General features: G+C 44.5%; 1 protein-coding gene across 1 annotated transcript in view; it reads left to right on the top strand.

Annotated features, from left to right (window-relative positions):
• LOC126092406 (protein dachsous-like) overlaps positions 1–14,851 on the top strand; it is a gene marked incomplete at its 5' end in the record, with an annotated part of 322,105 nt that overhangs the window by 125,310 nt on the left and 181,944 nt on the right. The window contains one exon of the mRNA XM_049907980.1: positions 3,263–3,512. Coding sequence (XP_049763937.1) covers positions 3,263–3,512 — 250 coding nt within the window. The remainder of the gene's footprint in view (positions 1–3,262; positions 3,513–14,851) is intronic.

Here is a 14,851-nt window from a genome sequence, read left to right as displayed (position 1 = left end):
CTGTTTCAAACGGCAACGTAAATTGTAACGCAGTTTACACTGTTAGCAGTGTGGATGTAACTGATTGTATAGACAGCTGCATAGGTCAATGTTAAATTTAAATTTCTAGCTGCAGATCCGTTTGAAGAGTTCTGCGCAACTGCGGTTGCCACTTGATAAAACTGAAAACCCCGTTTCTGGATGTCCTGAGTCCTGGAAGCGCGTTGGGAACAGCAACACTCAGTACTGTGAGCTTACGTAAAGTAGTCTGATTAAATTTACTTGCTAGTTGACGCTTCAGGGACTGGAGCTTCAGAGCGCTCAAAGTCACGCCCGAGCCGCTCGCCGTCGCCAAACAGTTGGTGAGTTCGACTTATTCGGCTTTCTTTCTTGTTGTGCTTGGATCCAGAATCCTGCATCTGGCCCTTAGTTAAGTATTTCATCACCCATGATAACCATAAAACAACACACACAACGACGCTAAGAAAATACAAGCGTTTCAGACGCAGCACTAACCAAACACTACTAGATACTCGCGCATAAGACGTCACTCAGCATCACTTATACAGTTATTATAATCAGAGAGATCTGCTTAAATTAGAGAAGTTTCGCACGACATTAGTTGAAGCCAAATTTTTGAAGGTAGCAATTCATCGTTGTTACTGGACTATGAGTCACAAATGTAACGCCTGAACATCTTACTCTCGTAGTGTAGTCAGTAGCGCATTAACTTGCTGTGTAAAATGTTGTAGGTTCGAGCCTTGTGAAGAACAGCGATAATTTTTTATTTCTAAGGCTAATCAAAACACTTTCACTATTGTTTTCATGCAAAAAATTGATTTCAATGTATTTTTTGATTTCTGATACTTTGTCACGTCATTTTCATTATCGTACTGACTTTTTTATTGCCCTTATTTCTCTTCGTATCATTCTCTTTTCAATTGGAATCTGCCAGTTTGTCTACAAAGCGGCAGTTCGTGTAGCCAGTGTAAGGGTATAAATGAAACTTTTCCCCCTTGAGTTTACTCCTAGAGGTTGGCTTTAACCTCAGTGAACAATGCGATCGTGATTGTAGTTGTGCCGCCGTTTTCTCGGATACATTGCACATCACGAGGTTGTGAATAGGTCAGGACGCGAGCTCAAATTCAGGGCTACAATAAACGTCGTCAACCGCAGTTCAGTCACTGGTCACTTAAAATCATCTGCCGGCAGAGCATCTCGCGATTTCGCCATACCTCGCAGTGGCCGCCTGCAACATTGTTCCGCGTTACACATTGACAGCATTTGTGAACTGACTCGTCGTGTCTCTGTGTCAGCTGTAACCGAGCTGTAGCCGGCTGCAACACTGTAGTGGTAAGTGACAGACGTCAACTATCAAGTCATTTTAATCAGACCATAGTATTCTGTGTACGAGGGTCACTCCAAAAGAAATGCACACTATTTTTTTTTAAATCCATCTTTTATTCTACATGTTTGAAAGTTTTACAGTGTGTAGATACATCCTTTAGGATCAATATTTTCATTTCTCCACATAATTTCCATCCCTCTCAACTGCCTTACGCCATCTTGCAACCAGCGCCCGTATACCCACACGGTAAAATTCTGGACCAACCTGTTGGAGCCACTGTTTGGCAGCGTGCACAAGGGAGTCATCATCTTCAAACCCTGTTCTACGAAGAGAGTCTTTCAGTTTCCCAAAGAGATGATAGTCACATGGAGCCAAGTCAGGACTGTAAGGCGGGTGTTTCAGTGTTGTCCATCCGATTTTTGTGGTCGCTTCCATGGTTTTTTGACTGACATGTGGCCGTGCATTGTCGTGCAGCAGCAAAACATCCTGCTTTTGCCGATGTGGTCCAACACGACTCAGTCGAGCTTTAAGTTTCTTCAGTGTTGTCATATATGGATCAGAATTTATGGAGGTTCCACTTGGCATGATATCCACAAGCAAGAGTCCTTCGGAATCGAGAAACACCGTAGCCATAACTTTTCTAGCAGAAGGTGTGGTTTTGAATTTTTTTTTCTTGCGTGAATTTGCATGACGCCACTCCATTGATTGCCTCTTCGTCTCTGGTGAAAAATGTGAAAAATGATGGAGCCGTGTTTCATGACCTGTCACAATTCTTCCAAGAAATTCATCCCCACCATTCTCGTACTGCTCCAAAAGTTCGCTGCATACCGTTTTTCTTCTTTCTTTGTGAGCCACTGTCATCATCGTGGGAACCCACCACGTGCAAACCTTTTTTAACGCCGACACTTTCAGTATTCTGCAAACACTTCCTTCCCCTATTCCAAAGTAGCGTGACAATTCGTTCACTGTGATGCGTCTGTGAGCAGTCATCAATTCGTTAACTCTCTGCAGACTGTCTGGAGTGTGTGCAGTACGAGACCTGCCGCTGCGAGGACAATCCTCAATATTGCCCTACCCGCTTTCATCACGTAACCTGCTTGCCCACCGACTAACTGTACTGCAATCGACAGCAGCATCTGCATATACCTTTTTCAACCTCTTGTGGATGTTTCCCACTGTCTCGTTTTCACAGCACAAGAATTCTATGACAGCATGTTGCTTCTGACGAACGTCAAGTGTAGCAGCCATCTTGAAGACATGCTGTGATGGCGCCACTCACGGGAAGAGGTTGAACTAAGTTTGAAAACAAGCGGGAAGGATGTATCTACACACTGTAAAACTTTCACACATGCAGAATGAAAACTGTATTTTTACAAAAATGGTGTGAATTATTTTTATTTTTATTTTTTATTTTTTTTTTGAGTGACCCTCGTAATTTTATTTTAGACCTGATAATGATCTTGTTACTGCGTAATTGATCTCCATGAACATTGTGCATGTGAGATGTAGGAAATAAAGGATAATTTTGATACCATGTACTTATGTTTCTTAATGTGGCATGCATTACAATCAAGTGTGATACCTGGCGATTGCAACAAAGACGGGCAGCAACACGGATACGAGTAGTAAAGGTGGAAGTATGTGTGGGATTGTGGTATTTTGGAGGGAACGTGTGGTGTAACTGCAGGTTTGATGGATGTGGATGGTGATACGGAACCACGCGAGGAATTGCATGGTGAGTAATGGACTTGGGGAAGTTTAAGAAAAAGGATCTCGATACAAGCTGAGAGGAGCCCCTGCACAGAGGAATAAAGGAAGGCTCTCTTAGGTCTGGTCCGAAGTGTGGGCTCGGTATGGTGGAGCTAGAGAGTGGTGGTGTGGGTGTGGGGAAAGCGCTGGGCTGGAGCTGAGCGGCCGGAGGTGTGGCGTGCGCAGGTGGCGGCCACGGACAACGGCTCGCCGGCCAGCTCGGCGACGACGCGCGTGCTGGTGACGGTGCTGGACGCCAACGACAACGAGCCGCGCTTCTCGCAGGACGCGTACCACTTCTCCGTGGAGGAGAACCTGCCGCGCGGCGCGCACGTCGGCCAGCTGAGCGCCGCCGACGCCGACCTGGGCGCCAACGCCGCCGTGCGCTACTACCTCATCCCCGCCAACTCCAGCTTCCACGTCAACCCCGTCACCGGTGAGTGCAGCGGCTGCCGAGATGCCAGGGGCGCCGCGCAGCCTGCCGCGCTCGCGCGGCTGTCGCGTGTCTACTGTACCTGCGACCGTAGCGTGCATGTTGTCTGCTTTGCCTCTAAACAAAACACACGTTTACAAAATCCAGGGACGGATTCATAACTGGAAACGAAGGAAAAAGTTTCCTACCAACGTGTTGCCGGAAATGGACGTTGCGCGTCCAACGAAAACAAATCGTCCCGGCCCACAATACAGATGATGATGATGTTCGGTTTGTGGGGCGCTCAACTGCGTGGTTATCAGCGCCCGTACAATTTCCCAACCTTTGCTCAGTCCAATTTCGCCACTTTCCTGGATGATGATGAAATGATGAGGACAACACAAACACCCAGTCATCTCGAGGCAACCCCACAATACAGAGCTGCACCACATCTAGAGGGCATATAATTTATGTAAATAATATGCCCTCTAGTATTACGGGTAACTCTAAAGTATTTCTGTTTGCTGATGACACTAGCTTGGTAGTAAAGGATGTTGTGTGCAACATTGGCTCGGTTTCAAATAGTGCACTACATCACCTCAGTTCGTGGCTTGTAGAAAATAAACTAACGTTAAATCACAGTAAGACTCAGTTTTTACAGTTTCTAACACACAATTCAACAAAACATGACGTTTTAATTTCACAGAACGGGCATATGGTTAGTGAAACTGAACAGTTCAAATTTCTGGGTGTTCAGATAGTAAGCAGAAAGGTGTGCAGTATACTGCTGCATCCATTTTCAATAAGCTGCCACTCGAATTCGAGAATCTTAGCAGTAATCCACCCGCTTTCAAATCGAAACTGAAGAGTTTCCTCGTGGGTCACTCCTTCTATTCTGTCGAGGAGTTCCTTGAAAAATTAAGCTGATTCTTATTGTATTGCTGATAGCATTTACTTAAACTTATGGACTGACTTTTTCAGGTTCGTGAACGTTTATTTTTATCTGTTATTACTTTTATGTTGTAATTTCGTGTACTGACACGTTCCATGACCTTGGAGATTTGTTCCTCAATTTGGTCCTACGGAACTTGACCTGTAAATAAATAATAATAAATCCACGTCATAACCGAAGTTCAAAGTGGCATTCGTGGGATTTCAGGTGATAGAAATAGTTGTGGTTATCACGAGCCATACACGTAACCGTACTTTGGCTTACATCATGTTGGCGGGCCACTTGCCTGGCGCTTGTACTAGCGTTCGTCTCAGTGTCTTGTAGAACCTGCCCCTCCAGATCTGTTGTATGCACAGTCTGCCGTCTCCCTGCAAATTCGTCTGTCCGAAAGGACCCATCACACACAAACGCCCAAAAACCGCTCGAAATCTTGTGTGATGTAGTTGCTGCCCGTGATGGCACTTGTTTTGGTGTAGTCGGGCTGTGCAACACACAATGCACACACGGCACATGCTCAGAGAAACTGTCATTCGTCAGCGCCGTCTACCGTGGCGGCGATGCATTTCCAATCAGATATTCATACGACCTTTTTCCATCAATTCCAGTCAGGAATCCGTCTCTGCAATTTGTCAGCTTTTTTTCTAGTGTTGACCTTGTCTACTTGTATGTAAATGAATCAAATCTAGATCCGTTTCTAAAATTAATTCTTACGTATTCTTAGTGAAAATCAGTGGCGTACTGTTGATGCTAATATTAAGGAGTCATGATCCTCTAATGTTTCCTGTGAATGCCTGTTTCAGTACGACATTTTCTGTATAGCAAACCTGTACTGCTGTAGTAAGGTCCAGCTGTAAAGTAATGGCAACGAATACAGATACGACAAATGGGAAGTTTTGTGTGAACAACAATCTTCTGAGCTCTTTCCACAGAAAGCTACAAAGTATCCATTCCACATAAATGTTATCTAAGGATATCTGATGTCCATCCTGGAACTTCGAGTAAGGAACTGTATAAAAAACTCGGCATACCGCCATCTTCCACACAATACACTTTTCAGTTTTGTTCTGAATAATGAGGCACAGTTTGAAAATAATAGTATCATTGATAAATACAACGCTAGAAACTAAAATAACCTCTGCCATCCACAACTTAACCTTCCACTTGGATACAAACGACCAAAGTAGACAGCCATAAATCAACCATAAAAACATTCCACCATGTCTCTTGTGAATTAAAGGTAAAGGCTGATAACGAAATAAAAATAAGAATCATTTGCACTTGACAACTCCTTCTATTTCCATAAAGGGATTTCTGAGTTGATAGTATGTATGCAGTTGGCTTACATTTATCAGATTCGTTGTAGATTAAATATAAAAAGTCAAATTATGTCAATGGCGAGCCACGTTGTTACAGACAGAATGTGTGTTATTTGTACACCTTCTGACATCTTCCATGGGGCGATTTGTCACAAATATGACCCATGGAAGATGAAAAAAATCACCTAAACTGACCTAAAATCTAACGATGTAGTAACATTCTCCTTGTCATCTGAGATTCGGACAGTGAAACGGGAGATCTTGTTCTCGGATGTGGTATGAGATACTCGACGACAGTTCTTAAGCATTTCGAGAACTCGTTTCGGTACCCGACTGGCCCAACACTAGCCTGCAGCATCAGAAGGTGCCCGGCTCAGCTCGTTCCGTGTAAATGTCCAGAGTGGGTGACACAGTCTGCGAGATAGTGTCACAGAATATTTCAGTTACTGGGACAAACTTCGTATGGAGTACAGTACAGTACTTCTCAATTTTCTAGCGCGAGTTTCTACCTCGACTCTGGTTTTTAGGAGGATTCTAAAAACAGTGAGCGCAGAAACAGTATTGTTGTTATTAGTGCTGAAATCCACGAGAAGTCGGTGGCCGCATTGGAACCAGCCGTAGAGCCCACAACTTTGTCGGTTATCTCGACAGAAGCGTGCACGGCCGTGTACCTCTCCGCTGTGGTGCGCGGATACGCATTTCGCCTCACAGAAGAAAATCTCCGCAGCGCTGCGCGCTTACGGCTCGCCGCTGCCGGAAACACGACTAGCAAAACTCGGGGCAAAGTACTCGACACAATGGTAACACAATAATGACAATAACAAAAAGCGGCGCTGTTGTTTCATCGTTTTAAATGAACCACTCACGCGAAAGTAACAAAGTAATTTATTAGCAGTACGTCGTAGGACGGGCGGAGCGACCGTAAAGGAATTGGAAATTGAGTGGCAGCGGGGCTTCAATCACGGGTGTGCAGCCGGTAATGGGCGGGGGGCGGCCATCCTGCCGCCAGCCGCGACCCCGGGGGTCGAGGCCGCCGCCGCTACACGCCGCACACACACTACACGCCACACACCACACTCTACACTCCACACTTCTCGCACCGCTGTTTGCGAGACCGCGCGGCGCGGGGGTACGTGCTTCCGCCCGAGCGTCGCAGAGGAATCGCTGCAACACCGACGTACAGCGAAACGAATCTTCTTGTTCGTTCACTTTAGTTGACACGTACTGCTTCACAGGTTACTCAGTTCAGCTTCCATAGACGATTTGAACGATTTTTTTTAGAGAAATTGTGTAGAACGAGCAAGTCCGCGGTATATATAAACACGATTAGTGTTAACATTAATGAACGTATTATTTTTCAGTCATGATCACGCAACTACATTACAAGTAGCGAGTTTTTAAATTAAAGCTCGTCTCTAGCGTAGGAGAAGTTGTCCAGAAAAAAAATTTAAACTAGATTCAACGCTTGCTTTGTTTTCTGTCAGACATTTTATGTTATTGGGGAAAACATGAAAATTTTTGTTGATGAACATACACCGGCGTCCAAAATTAAAGCAACAAACGGAAATTTTGCAAGACTGCGTTTATTTTTCCACAAAACGGTATAAACAGGTGATAGTACAGTAGGAACTATGTGAAGAATACAGAACGTGATCAACTGCAACATGCATAACTGTAGACAAACATGTTCTTCGTTTTTTTTCCAACTGAACGGATTGGCACACAAATTCCGACAACTGGTTGATGTGCTCAGCATGAGGTGTGACGGCCTCCGGCACCAACTCAGGCCTGACAATAATGCTGTGAGTGATGTCGTCAATCTCATGTTGAGGCGGTAACGTCCATTCTTCCTGCGGAGCTGCTCACAACTCTTGGTGAGTGGTTGGTGGATGCTGAGGTGATGCGACCCGCCTCCCTTGTCCATGTCAGACATGCTCTGTGGTTCTGAGATCGGGAAAGCGAGCGGGTCACGCCACGCATGCAATATCTTCCGTTTCCAAAAAAACATCGACCACCCGAGCTCTATGAGGTCGAGCATTATCATCCATCACTACGAAGTCTGGGCCCAAAACACCTCGCAAGAACCGCTCTTGAGATCCCAAGATCTCCTCAAGAAATCTAACAGCAGTTAAATCTTGCTGATCCACCAGCACAATTTCATGAAGAGTGGTCAACATAATTCTTGCCCACACCATTATCCATCCTCCTCGATATCGGTCTCCTTTCACAAGGTTTGGGTCCCGAAATCGTGTTCCATGTGCCCTCCAGATGTGAATCCGTCGAGAATCGCTCTCCGGACCTAATCGGGTCTCGTCTGTGAAAGGAAATTTGCCCATCATTCGACCGTCCACATGGGATGTTGTAGGCTCCACTCTACACGTTCCCTTGTGTGAAGACACACCAGAGGTAAACAGACAGCAGGCCTCCGGCAATGGTTCAAATGGCTCTGAGCACTATGGGACTTAACATCTGAGGTCATCAGTCCCCTAGAGCTTAGAACCACTTAAACCTAACTAACCTAAGAACATCACACACATCCATGCCCGAGGCAGGATTCGAATCTGCGACCGTAGTGATCGCGTGGTTCCAGACTGAAGCGCCTAGAACCGCTCGGCCACACCGGCCGGCCCTCCGGCAATAAAAGCCACTCTGTCGAAACCTTCTCTACACCGGTTTCCCCGATACAACACGTGCAGTGGATGCTCAGAGGTCAGATGCCTGTTGCTACACAGTACTAAGGCGTTACCGTCGTGCCTTTAGAGCCAAATAATGGTCCTCTCTTTCTGACGTCAAGCGTGGTCTGTCCTGCCCTGGTCTTCGTTATACAGTTGTCCCGTGAGGATCATGGGAGTAAAGTAAGAGATGAGGAGCGCACGGAAGCATGGAGGCATTATGCGAATAGAATGTGATAGGAAGTCAATAATATCGCTACCAGACAGACTTCTCCACGCCCTCTACACTGGCTTGCGGAGTGTATACGTAGATATATACGAGAGAGAACTTTCCAAACATTGTGCTGTCTGACGGTGTTGTGATTTAACTTTCAATTTCTCCGCATCGTTACTCACATTACTGCCATGTGGCACTGTTGGTAGTCTGTCGGTCTGAGGAGAATATTAAGCTCTACAACGATTTGCTGGTGCTCTTCACAGCCACCTATTGGAAACATTGGTTTAATGTTGTGACACATGATTTACCAGTCGCCTTCTTGCTTCCCAGTACAGCGTTGTTAAGTCTGAATTACAATCACTTAATATTCTACACTCTTTTCAGTGTTCTTTGTTCATTATCGAATCAATCTTGCGACACAGAACACATGCTGGAGACAGCTGAATGGAGATCTTGTGCAGATGGGCGGCCAACCAGTCATGCCCAGTTGTCAGTGGCTTTTCTCCTTGGCCCATTGGCCACTAAGGAGTCGTGCATGAGGTTTTCCAAGACTTTTCCATCGTTTGATATTCTTCCTCAATTGTGTTGTTAATAATACATTGCACTGCAAAATACATCTTAAGTTTTCCAGTCTTTTTAATTGTTGTGCCCTTTTTGCTAGACGCTCTGTTGTTTCAATACCCTTTCAGCCACAGTGAGTTGAACACACAGCGTGAACACACGACAGTCACACTTAGCAATGAAATGTTGTGAATGGGTCGAATAAAGAAATAGTACTAATTTTCTGGCTTGGGCCTGCGAGTCCGTATCCGATGGGACATTACATTGGTCAGTAGAAATACCCAGCGGAAATACTCGAAATTTCGACGTGTCTGGAAAAAATAAACACAATAGTGGTTAAAGAATTCTCATTTGTTATCTTTTGAACAAGACGGAATATTTCCGTAGAAATGAGTATTGATGTTCTTATATAAGAACTGTGGTATATTATAAATGATAACAAGCTTTTTTTACTTCATATTGTTCCAAACCATCTTCGCTCCACCTCTTCAGACGTCCACAGTTCTTGCTCAGTACAACTCACATTTAATGTGACAGAATTTCGGAGAACCAGCTCCTGTAATTCCAGCTCTCTCACACACGTCCCTTCCCTACGTTTGTGTTGCTTGATATGTAACTCCAGTTGTGGCGTAGCAGAGCAGGGTAGTCGTTCGTAGAAAGATTTGTCGTCGTAGGCAAACAGATCCTCTAATTGCTACCAGTCGCGTAGTTAACTTCGCTGTTGATCTGCTTTAAAAAAATAGCTAAGACTCCAAAATTTCGATTCTACTGGATGCCTTGGCTACACTTTATACGTGCGTCACATCGGTAATACGATAGTATTCGATTGCATGATTAATGGAGAACATCTGAATCACGTCACATCGGTTAAACGTGTAGGCGTGATACTAAGAAGCAATGTGAAATGGGACGCACAAGCAAAGTCTGTAGTAGGTAACGCGAATGCAGGACTTATATTCATTCGAAGAGTGTTGGGAAAGTTTAGTGCATCACTAAAATAAATCACACATAGAACGCTAGTGCAATTATTTCTAGAGTACTGTTCCAGCGTCTGGAGTCCTCACCAAGTAGGTAAGGCAGCAGCCGTCGGAAGACTTCAGAGACGCCCTGTTCTTATCATAAGAGGTAGGCATAGCGTTTCCCCATACGGATGTGTAATAGAGAAGCTCGGGGAGCTTCTAGTGGGTAAATCTAGAGTACCAGTATTCGAGGAAGACTTTGTAGGGCCAAGGGAACGTGAGAATGAGATGAGAGAGTGTAGGGGGCACACGGAAGCACATTCACAATCACTTCACCTCCCTCAATAAGGAAACTGAATAGGACAATCGTTAGTGTGCGTACGAAGTACCTTCCGCCACGCACTGTTCAGTGGCTTGCGTAGTGTGTATGCAGATCTGTAACGGGGTCTGGTGTGCGTAGCCACCCATACGCGCTTGCATGCGGATTTGGGGCGGCAGCAGTAACTGTTGAGGGTCCCGCCCCTCCTCCGTGTCGCCATGTTGAAGCGGCCGGCGGGCAGCGGGCGGTATTGACCGACTTCAACTCAAGTCTAAATGAAGAGCAAACAGCGGGCCGTCGAGGCCCCGCCTCCCGCGGACAACAGCCGGCCATGAGAAACTGGCCGCAGGTAGACGGGGGGGCGGAAAAGTGGCGACCCCGTGCGTGCGGGTACAGACAGCTACGTCCGCAGCAGTTTGCGGATAAAAGCCTACACCGATTAGCATATGCGCCAGTGCATCTGCGGATATCCGCAATAATAAATTCTTTGTATTTGAAAGCTAGTAGATCGTGTCCTCATTGACATTTTCGTCTTTTTTGCATTACGTGGGATGGAAAATTATTATTGTTATTTTTGTTTTGAGTCGCTATGATTATTCATTTGGAACGGATTGCTAGTATCTTGGCTTCAGTGTGCGATGCCATAGAAAGGATAGAAGCATTGGCGACATCCGAAAGTCAGTTGTTCGTGTTTTCCATACACCTCCACGTGCGTGCTTCCTGTTTCCGTTGGTCCAGTAGATCTCACAAAGACCTCTTTCGCTGGCATTGCCAGAGGTGACGTAAGCAACCTATCGCAAAGTTACCTGGAAGCTCTTATGGAATACCCGATTTTTTGAAATCTTAGCTGCATTGCCCGACTCCTGTTTGTATAATAAATATGTCACAAACAATATTCGGTATAAAATTAGTTAATCTACCAATGTTCCTCTTAAATAAATTTAGAATCGCATAATGCGACGCTTATTATATTGAGGAGGGTAGCAGGTTAACATGATTTAACGTTATGCTGAATTAGCATACATTTCATAAATGAAGTATACACCAACTTTAATCAATTTTTGTTGAACTTCCAAAAATTGCAAAAATGCCCCACAGAAAATTCACAAAATCCGTCTCCTTAATTTATGACAGAGAGATATAACGTACGGAGCGTATCAGTAACATGACAAGCTATGCTGCAGTAACATAAGATCGTGATATGCCTCTACGTTTTTCAGCAGAAGAAAATCTAGCCCAGGAGCAATCCCTGGGCAGATTTCCCAGAAACAGATCGGGTTAAACTAGTTTACCCGCGGATACGGATAAGGCACTTGTGAATGCAGAGCTGATGTGCATCTCATTTCTCTTATCCGCGCAGAGTAATGATAGGCAGGAAACCCCTTACGGACTGGACTTGTTTGAGGCTTAGTGGAACTTCACCGTTTTCGTCGGCGCTATCTTTGTGGTGGACTGTGAAGTCTGCTTCGTGAAATAGGAATTCTCAATTTATCCTCTCGTCTCTTCTTCGGAAGTCCAAGGTCTCTGAGAGCACTCGGTTTGCAAACTAAAGCGTTTTTCAGAGGGGTTTTATCTAGTTCATTTGTCGGTAATAGGTAGTACATTTATATCTAACCCAGCTGATGCCAGGGTGTTCTCATTCAGCGAATTTATTCTCAATTAATTTCGGACGGCTGTCAGTCGTCATTAATGTCTGTTTATTGGAATTTGCGCAGCTGAATAAGCATTAAGGAGAAAAAAGGACATTTTACTAATAACTATATTTGCACATTCAAGAACAAAAAAATTTACAACGAACACAACAGAATAATTAGCGCACACAAAGAGTGTTAGACAATGCCAAAGAGGTCTATTTTACACGGTGCACTTTGCGCCATCACACACGAATTATATTGTTCACACAATTCCAACACTGTTCATCAGACACGCAAGGAAAACTTATATCTTCTGTTAGTAAGATATGCTCCCACTAATTACTTTTTTGTCCGTCTATCTTCTGATTTATGTCGAAAGTCTTTAATTTCTGTCTGATTTTTTTTTATTTCATTCAAAAAGTATATCCAGCCGTTTCTCTCAAAAATTTCATTTTTTGTATTTCAGTGACCCTCTTCTCGTTGCTGTTCGGAGACCAGTTCTCACAATAGTACAGCAGCATAGGCACTGCGGTCACTTCATGAAATTGCATTTGTCTGTCCTTTTTTGTCTTGTTGGTAAGCGTTCTCTTTGTATGTCACACATTACTTGGAATTTATTTATATTTTAATTTCCACTTGTATGCGCCCTCGTTGTCCGGAAGTAAGACCTGATTATCTGCAAATATAACTGCATTTAAAACTATTTCGAAATCGATTTTTGTAGCTGTGCCAGTCCTTTATTGTTCCGTCAGTAATGTATACTAAAGGAGTGCAGTGATCAGAGGAATCCTTATCCTTGGTTTATGATTTAATCCGTTGTCAACACAGACGGCAATATCAGTATACACGATGTCCCAGGATGAATGGTTAATATTCAGGGATATGACAGGAATATCATTCGAAACAAACAAAGTACAATAAACATGGGCTCTAAAATGCATATCTTAAAGAGTTATGGGCACCTCTTTATCATCGATATTGTGAACAAATGTCTTCTACTGAAAGCTCTTCGTTTTCCACATTCTGGGAGGAGGCAGTATGGGCCAAAACAAGAAAAAATGTTCAGTAAGCATAGGCTCTAAAATGCATATCCTAGAGCTGTGAGAACATGTTCGGATTCGCTACTCTGAAACACCTCTTCTGCTGAACAAGTGGTCATAGCTCTTAAGGTATGCGCCTTAGAGCCCATAATTACTAGACATTTTTGCTTCGAACGATCGTCCCTGTCGCATCCGTAAATACTGATCGTTCCTCCTGGGACACCCTGTATAACTACCGCGGAAATTTTGTGTTATTTACTGCGTTATTTATCCTGGACATTTTCGGATGATCTGTTACATCAATCAGTTGCGTTATATTTTATAATGCAGATATTCATGTTATTGCAGATAATTAACGGCGCTTTTATCAATATTTTCATCGATTCGTTATAATAACTGTCGTATAAAATTGAAACTCACAACGAGAACGGAAGAAAGAAGAAACAGAGAAAATAAAAGCAGAAGGGAAGGGACGGAAAGAAGTGAGGAAGGAGTAAGGCTGATAATATGTTTTGAAGCAAACTGATGGTAGTGGAGATGAAAGATGAAAACTGAACAACTGTTATTTCAAAGGAAAAGACATTAATTTATTGTGACTACTGTGGCTCAGCGAAGCGGTTGAAGAGTTAAGATCTCGGACTAGGATTCCGGAGGAGCGGTGTTCAAATCCCCGTCTGGCCATCCAGAGGTAGGTTTTTCCGGGGATTCCCCGAGTCACTTAATGCGAATACCAGTAGGGATCCTTTGAGCAGGTCACGGCTGATACTGTTTCCCACCGTCGTCCAACGAAGTACGTTGAGAGTATGTGAATGTCTGAGCGACTGAAAACTGTTCACCAGATAGATGTGACACTGCAGTATTTAGAGGAACAAATTCTGCTTTGTTCCATCGGACATATAATACCTTATTTACTTTGTCACACAAGGACGTTATCCGTAGAACAGAAACTTGTAGTGATGTCACACAGGAAGAACAAATGAGCGATCGATCGACTACTGGGCAGCATGTGCTTGTGTTAAACAGCCGCTAGGCGCGCAGGCTCTACCGATACAGCGCGTGTCCACTGGCCAGTTTACATGCTATCTACACTACTGGCCAATAAAATTGCTACACCAAGAAGATGACGTGCTACAGACGCGAAATTTAACCGACAGGAAGAAGATGCTGTGATATGCTAATGATTAGCTTTTCAGAGCATTCACACAAGGTTGGCGCCGGTGGCGACACCTACAACGTGCTGACATGAGGAAAGTCTCCAAACTATTTCTCATCCTCAAACGGCAGTTGACCGGCGTTGCCAGGTGAAACGTTGTTGTGATGCCTCGTGTAAGGAGGAGAAATGCGTACCATCACGTTTCCGACTTTGATAAAGGTCGGATTGTAGCCTGTCGCGATTGCGGTTTATCGTATCGCGAAATTGCTGCTCGCGTTGGTCGATATCCAATGACTGTTAGCGAAATATGGAATCGGTGGGTTCAGGAGGGTAATACGCAACGCCGTGCTGGATCCCAACGGCCTCGTATCACTAGCAGTCGAGATGACAGGCATCTTATCCGCACGGCTGTAACGGATCGTGCAGCCACGTCTCGATCCCTGAGTCAACAGATGGGGACGTTTGCAAGACAACAACCATCTGCACGAACAGTTCGACGACGTTTGCAGCAGCATGGACTGTCAGCTCGGAGACCGTGGC

Source organism: Schistocerca cancellata, chromosome 7 (genome assembly GCF_023864275.1).
Source record: "Schistocerca cancellata isolate TAMUIC-IGC-003103 chromosome 7, iqSchCanc2.1, whole genome shotgun sequence".
Taxonomy (NCBI): Eukaryota; Metazoa; Arthropoda; class Insecta; order Orthoptera; family Acrididae; genus Schistocerca; species Schistocerca cancellata.
This window is presented reverse-complemented; position numbering and strand designations above follow the sequence as displayed.